This window comes from Citrus clementina, unplaced genomic scaffold (genome assembly GCF_000493195.1).
Source record: "Citrus clementina cultivar Clemenules unplaced genomic scaffold, Citrus_clementina_v1.0 scaffold_5, whole genome shotgun sequence".
Classification (NCBI taxonomy): Eukaryota; Viridiplantae; Streptophyta; class Magnoliopsida; order Sapindales; family Rutaceae; genus Citrus; species Citrus x clementina.
The window spans coordinates 19,783,550-19,799,224 of NW_006262201.1; the positions used below are offsets into that span (position 1 = coordinate 19,783,550).

The 15,675-nt window shown below is 35.5% G+C and overlaps 1 protein-coding gene across 3 annotated transcripts; it reads right to left on the bottom strand.

Moving 5' to 3' along the window:
• Positions 1-957: 957 nt before the first annotated feature.
• LOC18042661 (nascent polypeptide-associated complex subunit alpha-like protein 1) lies at positions 958-3,760 on the bottom strand. 3 transcript variants are annotated; one of them, XM_024184928.1, is made up of 5 exons: positions 3,575-3,760; positions 3,103-3,187; positions 1,973-2,109; positions 1,521-1,867; positions 958-1,314 (listed from the first exon to the last, which is right to left on the bottom strand). In XM_024184928.1, exons 1-4 carry the CDS (start codon positions 3,632-3,634, stop codon positions 1,535-1,537), a joined length of 615 nt encoding a protein of 204 aa, XP_024040696.1. In that variant the 5' UTR covers positions 3,635-3,760; the 3' UTR covers positions 958-1,314; positions 1,521-1,534. The 3 variants fall into 3 exon arrangements, with proteins under 3 accessions (XP_024040696.1, XP_006432337.1, XP_006432336.1); XM_006432274.2 differs by having other exon boundaries at positions 1,514-1,867; XM_006432273.2 differs by having other exon boundaries at positions 958-1,867.
• Positions 3,761-15,675: the final 11,915 nt, after the last annotated feature.

Consider the following 15,675-nt stretch of genomic DNA (forward strand, 5'->3'; position numbering starts at 1 on the left):
CTTCTTGGGTTTCTCTTCTTCTGTCACGGACATCATTGGCTGAGCTTGAGCTTGAGCTTGACTTGGGAAACGAGAACCTGTTGTTGCTCCTGCTTTGATTAGATGATGATGAAGAAAAATGATTTCTTCCTTGTTGTCGTTGAGAATGAGATTGAGAATGATGTCTTCTCTCCATAAGTCAATTGGATTTGGGTTTGGATTTGCAAATGCTCTCAAGTGAGTCCGTCAATGCCGAGTGTTTTTACATTTATCTGCCCTTTGTGTGCTTTCAATTATTGGGTTTCGATTTTTGATGAGGGTATCACAATCTCCTTCCTTTAGAAGAAATCATATTAGTAGATCACTTCCATAACTTTTCGACATCATGTAATCTGATTAATGATATGGGTCGCAAATAATGTCTCACTTGACACCACGTCCTTTAATATAGCTCCGAATAAATTAAATACATGCATAAATAAGAAGGTTTCTTATTCCACTAATGAAAGCATCTTTTCACTTTCTTATTCCACCAACAAAAGCACTTTTTTACTTTTTCATATACCAATGGATTTTACTTGGAAAAGAAAATGTCACAGGGCAATGAATTGGAGTTCATAACTTTGTTTCCAATGCACGAGATCTTATAGTACTTATAAATGAAATTCTATCAATTAGTACACAAAAAAATCTTATAGTACACAAAAAAATCAATTATAGAGACTAATACAATTGAATATGTTCTTTATCGACAAACTTAGAATTAATTATTTCAAATAAGATCGATTCAAGATAATAGGGTCATTTTCTATCATATACGGGGAGAACTGTTGCACAAAATGTTCTTCTTCATGATGGTATTAAAAAAATACTACTTAATATAATAAAAATAAAATTGACCCTCTTTTTATCAGTAATCTTTCTCATTATGTCCCTCAAATAAACAAATAAAATTCAATCAAATTTACAAAACTACGAGAGTGCAAATATTATTTTCCCTTTTCTTTTCCTTGTTTAATGTCGAATCGTTTACAAGGAGAGAAATGGGATCAACCACTGAAATTTTTGTAACCATAATTGTAAATCATTTTAGCAAGAATCCTTCAGTCGACCATTCAGAAAAGCCTGGTCTTGATACAAAGGAACTTAGCCAGGAAGCAGTTACATATGAAAGAAAAACAAGTAAATTGCCCAGCAAAAGCAAAAGGAATCACAAACAGTTCCATTTCACAATCAACAGCTTTGCAGATTCTCTTCTCTTCAATTCCCACAGACAATATTGGGTATTTGGTAATAAAGAATACTGTGGCGTGGAATGTTTTCTTGTGAGCAGCACTGCAAATAACCTCACTCAGTTAGAAGAAACAGGCGTCCAGGTAAAAACTAGACTCCATTTTATCATCAAAAGATGCAGCCACAGTTGAATTGATAATACAACAAAGGAAAAAGAAATAATCACAAAAAGCAGGGGAAAAAAAAAAGAGAGGTTAAAGGACACATGGAATGGAAAATTATAGAAGGTTTACTAAATGACCACAAACATCTAAGAAAACTCTCAGTTGGTAAGCTCCATGATAGCTGAAACTATGTCCCCATCTGCAGCCTTCAGCGCTTTCACAGCCTTTGCCCTGGAGACTCCTGCCTGTGTCATCACTAACTCTATGTCCTTAGGCTCAACTCCGGTCTCATCTACTTCTTCATCGTCCTGAGCCATGGCTGATGACTCAGGTTTGGAGACCACGTGGCTGAGATCAGGAGCCTTAAATTGCTCTGCTGCCTGAGTCTGCAATTGTGAGCTCAAGTCCTCGATCTTTGCCTCACCAAAGATTACATATGTATCTGTCGTCGGGCTCTTGAAAACATCCGGTTTTGAGATAACAAACAAGATCTAATAAAACAACACCATCATGTTAAACAAACTAGAGAACTTAAAAGAGGCAGAGTCGGTATAAAGATTGAACGACATCAATAGATCAAAGTGCAGAGAACCAACATTCTTGCTCTTTTTGACGGTAACCCGGCTAACACCAGGGATAGGTTTCATTCCAAGCTTTAACATTGCTTTGCGACTCTTCTTTTCACTTCTGCTCTGTTTTGACCTACCACCTGCCTCTCCATCTCGGTGCCCCTCTAATACAATAACAGGAGGAAACTATTAGACGGCAATTATATGAAAGCGGCAAATCATAGATCAGCTGGCTTCCATCATTATTGCAACCTTCTTAATATCTGGAAAGGGATGAATTCAACTAGGAAGAAATTAAATAAGACTTTCACTATTTCTCTTTCTTATTATAATTTTTTTTCCCCCGTTTGAGTATTCTTTGATGTTACTTCCTTGAATCAACTAGGTCATTTGTTCTTATTTCATATCAATTTGAATGAAATCACTGGTACCACAAGAATGTGCAATTCTTACTTATGTAACAAGAGCATGGTAGAGGCCTAATGCATGAAAATTGGCCGTCACAATATGAATATAGAAACTTAGTAGTGACCAACAGATAATCAAATGCATCAAAAACAAATCCCAGGTCTAAAAGGAGTTTTATAGATTTACAAAACAGTTCAGAATCAACATCTTACATCCAAATTTAAGACATATATACACACACAAGCAACTTTATTTTTGTCTCCCTTTTTGCATTACAGCTGTGAAATGGAAATATCCCATTTAGCATGCATCTGCTACCAAAATTATTTTTTAAATAAAATTTTCTAAATTACATGAAGTTAAACTAACAAAATGGACACTCTCAGCAAAACTATTTATCAAAATAACAATCAATTTGCAATTTGGCACAATTATCTGTATTAAGAATTCCTTTGCCACTGCTAAATACAGCCATATGAAGGTCCGCAGAAGCATGTGTATGGACACACATCCTTCATATTCCACCCATTCTACTAGCTCATGTCATACTTCTACAATCTCCGAATTTATCCCCAAAGCTTAAGAAACTATCAAAGTATTCACAAACAACTATGAGAACATCTTTATGTGTTTTCTTGCAACTCAGTAATGTTACTAACATCAAAACCGATACACTAAAATGAATTTAGAGCAGAAGGAAAAAAGGCAACAATTGATCTTCCAACTGTTTTGCATGCAGTTTAACTAACCATCGGCTTCATCTTCGTCTTTCTCATCATCTTCATCCTCATCCTCGTCTTCATCTTCATCATCTTCTACAACAGGCTTATCATCCTACCAAAAGAAAGAGTAAAAGCATAACAATTAGCAAATTGCAATCAGTAATCCATCAAGTTGTTTTCAAACAAACTTTTAAAAAATTAATAAATTAAATTCTAAAAAATCTAAAATGAATCATAATATTGTCAGAGCAGTCAAGCAGATGGATGACTATACTGCCAAATTACTAAAACCCAAAATTTAAAATTAAAAAAATTAAAAAATCAACGGAGATCTATGATGGTTGAATGAAAAGAGATCTGATATCTCTCAGTTATCAAAATCATAAACTATGTTCTAATTCAAGCCAAATAAAAAAAAAAAATTTACTTAAATAAAAGAAATTAATCAAAGATAAAATTAAACAAAAAAAAAAGAGATAAAGAGAGATAAGAGGGATACATCGATTTTTTGCTGTTCGAGAAGAGAGGCGAGAAGCTCTTCTTGGGTCTGAGCAGTCATGGCTGTTTCTTGGGGATAAACAGAGGCAAATTCCTCAAGACCTTGAAAATTGAAATTGCAACGCAAAAACCCTAAAACCCTGTTCTTTTTTTATGCCCGCAGATATGCTGGAAAGAGTTAATAACAAATGGCTCCATATTTTTTTTAATAAACTCACAATAAAGGTTAAACCTTATACTATTTCTACATAGGTCCCTATACTGTAGGGATGTTAATTTTTACTCATGTGCTGGGATCTTGTGGGACATATTTTTGTCCCACACAAAAATATAGGGATGAAAGTGAGACTTTTTTTTTTTTTTTATCTCACTTATATATACGGGACTGAGATTAGCAAATCTCGTCCCATCCCAATCTCATTGCCAAGTATACTGTGGAGTTGACAAAACTTGACACAACTCAATAATCCGATACTAATATGGTAGAATAAATGGATAATGAACTAATGGCCATCAAATATTACACAATTATTAAATGAGCTGAATTTGGGTTACCACAATCTTTTTGTGTTGGGTTAGAATTAAAATTTTTATTCTAAATCAATTTGTAGGTTTTTATCATCAAAACTCAAATATTTAATATGATTCTCTTTTTTTTTTAGGGAAGATGAACATATACATAGTGTTTCATTTATAAAATTCTATATGTATTTAGAACTTTAATAATATAAATATGTAAGATATTAATCCTTCTATAGTGATGGCATTCTCACTTTGTTAAAGTGAGATGCGTACTAAGATATAAAAGGTACATATTTCAATACATTAACTGATTTAAAAATGTGTTTTTTATCTGTTAGTGTATTGAAATTTGTGATTTTTTGTCTGTTAGTGACATTCTCACTTTGTTATAATGAGAATGCATACACACACACGCGCGTACATATATATGTTTGAAGTAAATTTTGTTAATTATATATATATTAAGTGGATTATGGGTGATTTGTATATTTTCGTATCGGGTTAGAGTCTCAATATCTTGACACAATTATTAAATAATTGTGTTTGAGTCAGCTCAAGTTTGACACAACATGAAACATACACGACCCGATAACCCATTTTCTAGCTTTAATAGTAGTGGTCTATGCCTTTTATTATTATTATTATTCACTAATTAATTAATATTATATTACCTTACAATTTCATCATGAATATTTGAATTAGTTGAATTCATTTTTAAATATTTAGATAAAAAATATATATTAACATAAAAAAAATTAAATCTTTTTCTAAATAAAATGAATAAAACGGGCATATACTTTTTGACCTAGTAGTTAATACCTTCTTAATATCAATATACTTATATTTTAATAATAAAAAAATTGAATAAAAAGTGGTCTTTTTTGTTTTTATTCATCAACTAATTTATTTAAAGAAAAAAATCATCAACTAAGTTATAGTCATCCAAGCTGCGTTCTCTTAGACTTTTCTAATTTAGCTTTTCAAATATTTATTTACTTATTTATGTGGTAATTAAAAAGGTGAAAAAAGAAATAACCTCTCAAAAAACTCTTCAAATAAAAATAAGTATATATTATTTTAATAAAAAAATTTTACTTTATAAAAGTAATAGTTAACACTTCTCTTTCTTGTTGAATTATAAGATAAAAAATATAATACTAAATTAAAAGTTTCAAAAGACTATCGAAATGAAATTATTCAAAATCAAATAATTTTTCTCTCTTCAAAATCTTTTGAAACATTATTTTTTGTTAGGGAAATTTACAGCCGTCCACCTATTTGTTTCCCCTTTTGCAAAAGTACACAAACACTTTTTTTTTTCAACGCACCACCTGAAGTTACCCTTTTATTTCACTTTTCCACTTCCGTCTAGTCTCCGTTAATAGAGTTAACATAATATTAATGAAATGACTTTTTTGCCCCTCAAGGGAAAATTACAATTCAATCGAAATAAAAGACAAGAAAATAAGATTAAAAAAATGTAACCGTTAGCTCTCAAACGGCTACAATTTCGGCTATATATAAACACAAGAAATAACAAGAAACATGTCCAACAACTCACAATGCTCAAAGACGTCATCTTCAAACACATCATTTATACCATTCATTTGCCATTTTTAAAGCTCAAAACCAGCCAAATTGAAACCAAAAACCTGCTTATACATCAACCTAATCTGCCTCATATAATCCATCAAACCCATAACTGCACATTAAAGCAGACAATTATGCCATCCATTTGTCCTAATTACAACCATTACCAGCCAAATTGAAGTTAAAAACCTGCTTATACATAATCCACACATTCAAGCTCACAACTTTTCCTTTTCTCTTTTACAAATGGCATCGAGTTATAGCTCAAGTTCTGCAGTTAGTGGACAGCCACATAGAAAAGTTAAATGCATTCCTAAAAACTGTTGGTGTGGTGTGCAGGCATGTGCTATGGTTTCTACTACACAACAGAATCCTAATGCAATGTTTTGGTCATGTAAGTTGAATAAATGCAAGTTTTGGCAATGGTTTACTACTGAAGCTCTCATATACCCTAGTATTGATCAAATGGCGGATAATCAAAATATGGAGCTGAATGATGATGTAGTGAAGATAAAGAAAAGACTTAAGCTCATTGAGGGGAAGCTTAAATATATCATAATTCTGTTGCTTTGTGTCTGTGCAATTGTGCTTTTTAAAATGTAATGTAGCTTCTTTTTATATACATTAATGTAATTAACTTCTATCACTGACAATTAATGAAACAATTATAATTTAGTGATGCTTTTAGCATAAAGTGGCATACTCCAAAACTGTCATGTTGGTTTTATAAGCTATAAATTAGTGATGCTTTTAGCATCAACAACATTAACAGATGCAACTCGAAAAGGTAACTACTGAACAAATGCAAGCTTTTTAACACAACAGCAAAATCCCTGTAAGAAAAGAAGCAAAATCACTGTTTAACTAAGTTCCAACATACCATAATATCCAAAATGGTAACTATCCAAGAGGGCAACTACTAAGACATCATAAATAGTCTATGTGATTTCCAAAGTAACATATCATAATTATCCAAACTGAAGCCAAAATAACCATCATAGTATTAAACAACAGCCTACAAAACAAGTTAAAAGTCAAGTTTACTTCCATTTTGCTCATGCCGAAGTTGTTCATCCGCTTGTTCCAGCATGTCCACCGCTAGATCCAGCCTTTCTTTTCTTTGTTCTAGCTTCAGAAGTTTCTCCTGGACCACTTCGTATCTGAATACATGAAATGTTAGTTAAACAAGCTCAAACACAACAACAAAAATATGAGAACATGGAAGCATTTTGATATGCACCTGTTTTCGCTTTCTTAGTGCTTGGGATGAGGCAGTTGCTGGTTGAGATGAGGTTGCTGGTTGGGATGAGATTGCTGGTTGGGATGATCTTAGTGCTTGGGATGAGGCAGTTGCTGGTTGAGATGAGGTTGCTGGTTGGCCTGAAGCACTTGAACGTGATGCTGATGCCTGGGAAACATGTTGTGAATGAGTATCGAATTTCACAAGTAATGCACAATAAATAAAAAATGGGAAATTAGCACCTATTTTCTCCTCCTCATTCTCTGCTCTGAAGCATTCAGTGGCTGATTTGTTGTAGGTGATGCCTGCAAAACATGATAAATGTAGTAAATGCTGAACAATAAACATAATAAATAGTAATAATTTTTTGTAATAAATAATTTTTTGTAATAGTATAAACATACATTGGAATTATTTTTTCTAACTCGAGCTGCCTTTGCAACGGATGGCCTTAATGGGCAGGATCTGACATTATGATTAGATCCACCACAGAATGAGCAAATGATAAAAAATTTTCTTTTTTCTTTATGTGGCTCATTTGTGGCTCTTTTTCTACATTTCTTGGGCCTTTCAATCTTCCTTTGCACAATTGGAGGATCAATTAATGGTCTTCCAGTAGGCTCCCATGTACACTGGTCTGGAATAGGATTAAACATCAACGAATACGTGCTAAGGTAAGCTTGTTTGCTAAACCACATTGGAACATACTCCTGAACTTCATGTCTTGCATATCCCATGGCAGCCATAGCATGTGCACAAGGGAGGCCAGCAATTTCCCAATAACCACAATCACATTTTCTGCACTCTAACATCACCATAAACCTCCTAGCTGGATAATAAGCTTTATCCATTACTTGAAAATTAAGATCGCCAGAAGCTTGCACAATCATTTTTTGTGCAATTGTGCTTTTTTTGTCTAGATGTTTCAACACCTTAGGCGTCAAAGGGCTTTTCCAAGTGGCTGCTTCATTTCTTCTCTTCGTAAACCGTTTCATAAGTCTACATCTGATTTCTTCAAGCATTGTCAAGCAAGGTCTGTCTCGATAAGCTAATATCCAGCTGTTGAAGCATTCTGATGCGTTATTATGAGTTCGATCTACCATACAGTTTCTGTCATACGTATGCATTGACCAATTATACCCCAAAAGCTCTTTTTCCAACCACTGATATGCAGCTTCTTTTTCAGCCTTGATCCCTGCCATTGCCTCGTTGAAATCATGCTTGTTACCACTCTTAGCAGCCCTCCAAAATAGTTGTTTCAACTGTGCACTGGCAAACAACTTAGAAAAATTTGCATAAACATGCCGAGTACATGCCCTATGATAGGCAGTAGGCCATGTGTTTGCAATTGTATTAACAAGTCCCTTTTGTCTGTCACTGATAAATGTCACTAGTCTGCCATCATCCAAGTAATTATGCAGGTGCTCCATAAACCAGCCCCATGTCTCCGTATTCTCAATTTCACAAACACATAATGCCAATGGAACAATCCCATTGTTAGCATCTATACCAACTGCAGCTAATAGCACTCCACCATACTTACCCTTCAGGTGACATCCATCCACTCCCATAGGGATAACTGATAAAAAGTGAAACGAGATAGACGGCAACGCCATTTTTAATCTACACTTGGCCAAGTATTATCTAGTGTAGCAGAGAAAAAGACAGTGAAGGAAATATGAGATACTCTCACAAAATTGTACGAGGCCAAGTCGCTACACAACAAGATCTTCTTAAAGAGGAGACTTTATACTCTTCGAATGGCAGAATCTACATCGGTGATCAACCATATCAACACCTTGAAGACTATATTTTCACAACTCATAGCGTTGGGTCATAATATAGAGGAAAATGAACATGCAGAGCTCCTTCTCCAAAGTCTACCAGATTCTTATGATCAACTCATCATCAACCTGACGAACAACAATCCATTGGATAGTCTAGTTTTCGACGATATTGCAACCTCCGTATTAAATGAAGAGAGCAGGCGGAAAAATAAGAAAGACAAACTGGCTAGTTCGCTGTAGGCAGAAGCGCTATTGGTGACGAGAGGGAGATTAACGGAACGAGGCCCCAGTGGGAGTCACAATCATGGTAGGTCAAAATCAAGAAGTAAGAAGAATGTCAAATGCTACAATTGTGGCAAGAAAGGGCACGTCAAGAAAGAGTGTTGGAGTAATTAGAAGAGAAGAGAAAGCAAAGAACCTGAGTCATTAAATGCTTAGGGGTGTGTAGCAAGTACCTCGAATGATGGCGAAATTCTCTATAGCGAGGCAACAACTGTTTCAGAAGGCAGAAAACGGCTATCTGATGTCTGACTTATAGACTTAGGAGCCACCTGGCACATAACCTCTCGGAGAGAATGGTTCTACACATATGAACGTATCTTAGGAGGATCTGTATATATGGGTGGTGATCATGCCTTGGAGATCGCTGGCATTGGTACTATCAAAATCAAAATGTTTGATGATACAATTCGCACAATTAGGGAGGTACGACATGTCAAAGGCCTGAAGAAAAATCTATTATCTTTGGGACAAATGGATAGTCATGGGTACAAAACTCATGTGGAGAATGAAATTATGAAGATTGTTAAAGGCGCGTTTGTATTGATGAAGGTAGAAAAGATTGGTGTTAATCTATTCATGCTTGAAGGAGAAACACTACAGGAGGCTGATGCATGTGTCGCATCAAATGGAGAAGAGTCAACGATGATGTGGCATCTCAAACTTGGCCATATATCGGAACAAGGCTTGAAGATTCTCTCTGAGTGAAAATTACTTCCAGGGCTCAAATCGGTAAGCTTACTATTTTGCGAGCATTGTGTTACAAGTAAGCAGCATAAATTAAAGTTTAGTAGATCTATTGCTAGAAGTAAATGAATTCTAGACTTAGTTCACTCTAATGTTTAGGAATCACCAGACATATCCATGGGAGGTGCAAAGTACATGGTAACTTTCATAGATGATTATTCCAGGAGATGTTAGGTGTATCCAATTAAAAATAAGTCAGATGTATTTCCAGTGTTTAAAGAATACAAAGCGCGGGTGGAACTTGAATTTGGCAAATTGATTAAGTGCTTGAGGACAGACAATGGTGGAGAGTATGCAGACAACGAGTTTCTTGTTTTCTGTAAGAAACAAGGTATTCAAAGGTAGTTAACGGTAGCATACACTCCTCAACAAAATGGAGTGGCAGAGCAGATGAACAAGACTCTTACAGAAAGTATAAGAGCTATATTGAGGACTGCTGGTCTATCCAATTCATTCTGGGCAGAAGCAGCCAAAACTACATATTATTAAGTAAATCGGTCGCCATCCATAGCAATTGGGCTGAAGACAACGATGGAGATGTGGACTGGAAAGTCCGCTGATTACTCATACCTACATGCATTGGAATGTCCTGTGTACGTGATGTACAATACCCAAGAAAGAGCAAATCTGGATCCAAAATCTAGAAGATGTATCTTCTTGAGATATGTTGATGGAGTAAAGGGGTATCGTCTATGGGACCCCACTACCCATAAGATTATCATCAGCAGAGATATTATCTTTGTAGAAGATCAACTACAAAGGAGAGATGATGATGATAGCATTGTAAAAGAAAAGTTAGAGATTGTACCGGTATATGTGAAAAATAATCTGGAAAAAGAAGATTCAGATTCTTTTGAAGCAGCACCGGAGCATGATGAACAAGAACCAGTCGAGTCCGAGGCTCCAGAAGTTCATCGGTCAACTCGTGAGAGACGACCACCAGCGTGGCACTCGGAGTATGTTACAGAGATCAATGTTGCATACTGTCTTCTAATAGAGGATGAAGAGCCATCAACTTTTCATGAAACTTTAAACAACTTAGATGTTATTTTGTGGATGACAGCAATGTAAGAAGAAATTGAAGCTATACACAAGAATAAGACATGGGAACTTGTACCACTACCACATGGAAGAAAAGCTAATGGAAACAAATGGGTTTACAAGATTAAACGTGATGACAATGATCAAGTGGAGCAGTATCGTGCAAGATTGGTGGTGAAAGGATATGCTAAGAAAGAAAGTATTGACTTCAACGAAATATTTTCTCCGGTAGGTCGACTCACAACAGTCAGAGTAGTCTTAGCGATGTGTGCTACATTTGACCTATATCTTGAGCAGTTAGATGTGAAAACTGCATTTCTTCATGGAAAGCTTGAAGAAGAAATTTATATCCTCCAACCAGAAGGTTTTGCTGAAATAGGAAAGGAGAACATGGTTTACAGGTTGAATAAATCTCTATACCGTCTCAAACAGGCGCTGAGGTGTTGGTATAAGAGATTTGATTTTTTCATCATGAGCCTTGGATACAACAGACTTAGTTCAGACCATTGTGCATATTACAAAAGGTTTGAAGATAATGATTTCATTATTTTGTTGTTGTACGTGGATGACATGTTCATAGCAGACCCCAACAAAGATCGAGTCCAAGAATTGAAGGCACAATTGGCTAGGAAGTTTGAAATGAAGGACTTGAGACTAGCAAATAAGATTCTAGGGATATAAATTCACCAAGACAGAAATAAAAAAAAGATTTGGCTTTCTCAGAAGAACCACTTGAAGAAAATCGTGCGGCGCTTCAACATGCAAGACTGTAAGCCAATTTCTACCCCGCTTTCTATTAATTTTAAATTATCCTAAAGTATGTGTCCAGCAATGAAGCAGAGAAGAAGGAGATGTCTCGGGTACCGTATGCATCAGTAGTGAGAAGTTTGATGTTTGCTATGATTTGTACAAGTCCATACATTGCACAAGCAATGGGAGCAGTCAGGCGATACATGGCGAATCCTAGTGGAGAACATTAGAAAACTGTGAAGAGGATTATGAGATATATCAGAGGATCCTCAGATGTTGCATTATGTTATGGAGGATCAGAATTTACTATCAGGGGCTACCTGGATTCAGATTTTGCAAGAGACTTTGATAAGAGAAAATCCACCACTGGCTATGTGTTTACACTTGCAGGAGGAGCTGTAAGCTGGGTTTCAAAACTACAGACCGTTGTGGCTTTATCTACAACAGAAGCAGAATACATGGCAGCTACACAAGCTTGCAAGGAAGCTATTTGGATACAAAGGTTATTAGAGGAGCTCAGGCACAAACAAGAGAAAATTTCTGTGTTTTGTGACAGTCAGAGTGCCTTGCACATTGCAAGGGATCCAACCTGTCATTCCAAAACAAAGCACATAGGAGTTCACGATCACTTCGTTCGAGAAGTGGTGGAAGATGGAAGTGTGGATTTACAGAAAATCCATGCAAAGGAGAACCTAGCAGATGTTATGACCAAGCCAATCAATACTGTTAAGTTTGTATGGAGTAGATCCTCTTGTGGCCTAGCAGAGACGTAAGCAGCATGACAATGACAAAGCAGAAAGGATAGTGTAGAGATTGATTGATTCTCAATCAAATCTCAAAGTGGGAGAATGTCAAAGATGTGGGCTTTATTCTTTCTAGAAGAGTGGAATTCCACAGTAAAAAAAAAAGAAGAAGAAAAATAGAATTTGGAAGCAGTAAATGTTGAAGGATTTGGCACCGCCAAGGAAGAAGAAAGAAGAACTTTGAAAAAGAAAATGAAGACAGACAACTTTGATAAGAAATAAGAATGAAGAAGAAATCAATGATGGTGAAAATAATAATAATAATTTAATAGCCAATTTTGGCTATAAATATAGGGTCTCACCCCCTCATTTCATCATTCCCATTCTTCAGCTCTCAATTCCATTTAGAGAGAGAAGTTAAGAAATTGTAGAGTGAGAGAATAAGAGTTTCAATAAACTCTTATTGTAACTAATGAAACAAAAATTATTAAATAAAAATTAGAAAAAATATTTATATATAATGGGGATTGGCGTGAGCCTGGGATAGGGAGTACAAAACCAAACTACACCCCATTAAGAATTTGAATATTATTTTTTCTCCATTCTCCACCCCATTCCCCAAAAATTATTCAAAATTCACCTTATTTGGGGTGGAGTCCCATAGGACCCCTATTAGAGTGCAATTTTTGCACTAGTTTTGCATTGTTTACTTCCCTTAATATCGATGTTTTGCACTTAATAATAGTGATTCACTTGTGTTTTATTTTTGTAGGTGCAATTTTATTGATTGGTGCTAAAATTGAGCTACAAGATGATGTTTGAGGATGATTGTTTTCTTGGAGAAATTATGAGCGTCATAAGAACTTTGTTGATAAGGTGTGGGCGCATGCTATCAACTATGGACCTGCAGTTTTTAGTTTAACGTGTTTTATATTTTTGGTTATTTTTGTAATTACGAATTTAATATTTTAGATATTAGTATTTTATTTTAAAAAGAACTCTAGAGGAGAGGAGAGGAGAGAGAAGAGTATTTAAGAGAGGAATCTATTGTGAAAAGAGAGAGGATTTTTAGAAGAGAAAAAAACCCTAGATCTAAATTTTTCTCTTCTCTCTATAAAGAACTAAACCTATTATTCTGGTTGAAGGTTAATGAAGCTCTGATTCATCACTATTGTGAGATCTTTCTTATGCTTTAATTGTTTTATTACTTTTTGGGTATTTGTTTATTCTCTGAATTATTGTCATGATTATATTTGTTAATTAGATAATTGACCACTATTTAATTATCAACTTAATCTATTATCAATTAAAAGATTCATCGTATAAAGATTTTAATGTTTGAAACAAATAGCATAGCAGTGCGTTGTGTTATGAGAATAAACAATCTAATTTAAATGGACCATCGTATGCGTTTGTTGATTAGGATTTGGGTCTCTCTGATTTTTCAGGCTGTCAATTGATTAAATCTTATGATCGTATCTAGGGTTGTCTATTGATTAGGGAAATAACCAACGGTCGTACCTTGGTTATCGATTAGTTAAGGAGAGATTGGCTATTAGAGGGTCTCAGTAGCTATAACCGGTCTATTCATAAGTAGTAATGATTTATATTTGAATCAATGATCAGTAGTCGAATCAAGCTGAGTTAATTCCTTCAACCAGAGCTTTCTCCAATTTGAATTACAATTTTAATTTGCACTCTTGTTATTTTAATTTGATTTTTATTATTGTCAACAAATCTCCCATTTTTTGTTTTACATTTTACAAGGATTTAAATAATTACCGATCTCTGTGGACACGACCCTACTCAATCACTATACACAATTTATTTAGAGTTGGTATTTATTTTTACTGGCTTCGACAACCATCAAATTTTGGTGTCGTTGCTGGGGATTGGTGTCGTTTATTTAATCCTTTTTACGTTTTACTTGGTGTATGGTTCGTTCTTCTCGTACAGGTACACTTTCGTTTGATCCTGAAATTGAGAAGACAGCTCGCCAGCTGAGACAACAGACGAAGCGAGCTAAGCAACGATCCTCATCGCCTTTGCTTTCTGAAACAGATACGGTGCCTAATTTGGTTGAATCATCTAGCGATTCAGAGGAACAAGTGATTGATAGAGCTGCACCTGTAGAAAGAACTCTTAGAGAGTTAGCTGAACCAGACTTGAATCAGCAACCACTCTGCATTCAATATGTAGACTTGGAGGTAAATTTTGAATTAAAGTCTGGTCTTATTCATTTATTACCCAAGTTTCATGGTTTTGCAGGTGAAGATCCTCATAAACATCTCAAGGAGTTTCATGTTGTATGTTCAAGTATGAGACCACAAGGCGTGACTGAAAAGTAGATTAAGCTGTGTGCTTTTCCTTTCTCTTTAGATGGGCTAGCTAAAGACTGGTTGTACTACTTGCCTCCTGGATCGATTACAACATGGAATGGTTTGAAGAAGCAGTTCCTTGAGAAGTACTTTCCTGCTTCAAGAGCTGCCAACATCAGAAAAGACATTTGTCGGATCAGACAACTTCCTGGGGAGACTTTGTATAAGTATTATGAGCGATTCAAACAATTGTGTGCCAGCTGTCCTCAACATTAGATTTCTGATCAACTTCTTATTCAATATTTTTACGAAGGACTGTCATTGATGGATATGAGTATGATAGATGCTGCTAGTGGAGGTGTGTTGGTGAACAAGACCCCTATTCAAGCAAGGGAGTTGATATCAAATATGGCTGCCAATGCACAACAATTTAGCAGCAGGCAAGATCCCACTTCAAGGAAGGTGAATGAGGTAAATATTTCTTCTGTTGAACAACGTTTAGATAAACATACTTCTCTTGTGGAAAAGTTTGTTGTAGGTAATTTGTAACAGGTGAATACTTGTGGCATTTGTTACAATATGAGTCATTCAACTGATATGTGTCCTACACTTCAAGAAGAACCCGTTGAACAAGCCAATGCAGTTGGAGGATTTCCAGGCATGCCTCAGAGGAGGTATGATCCTTATGGACAAACATACAATCTGAGATGGAAGGATCATCCCAACTTCAGCTATGGAGTTAGGCCGTTAGGATTCCCACAACAGTATCCACCAAGACAATCAGCACCTCCACAGTCAAACTCCAAGTCAGGTATATCTCTTGAAGAAATTGTTAAATCACTTGTGACTAACACTCAACAATTTCAGCAGGCAATTACAACAAGCATTCAGAATTTAGAGAACCAAATGAGTCAATTGGCGACTACAATGAGCCGTCTGGAGTCTCAAGTATTAGGGAGATTGCCTTCACAATCTGAGGTGAATCCAAAGCAAAACGTTAGTACTGTCATCCTTAGAAGTGGGAAGGAGTTGCAAGAGCCTAGTAAGAAAGTGACAAAACATGTAGAAAATGAGCTTGAGAAGAA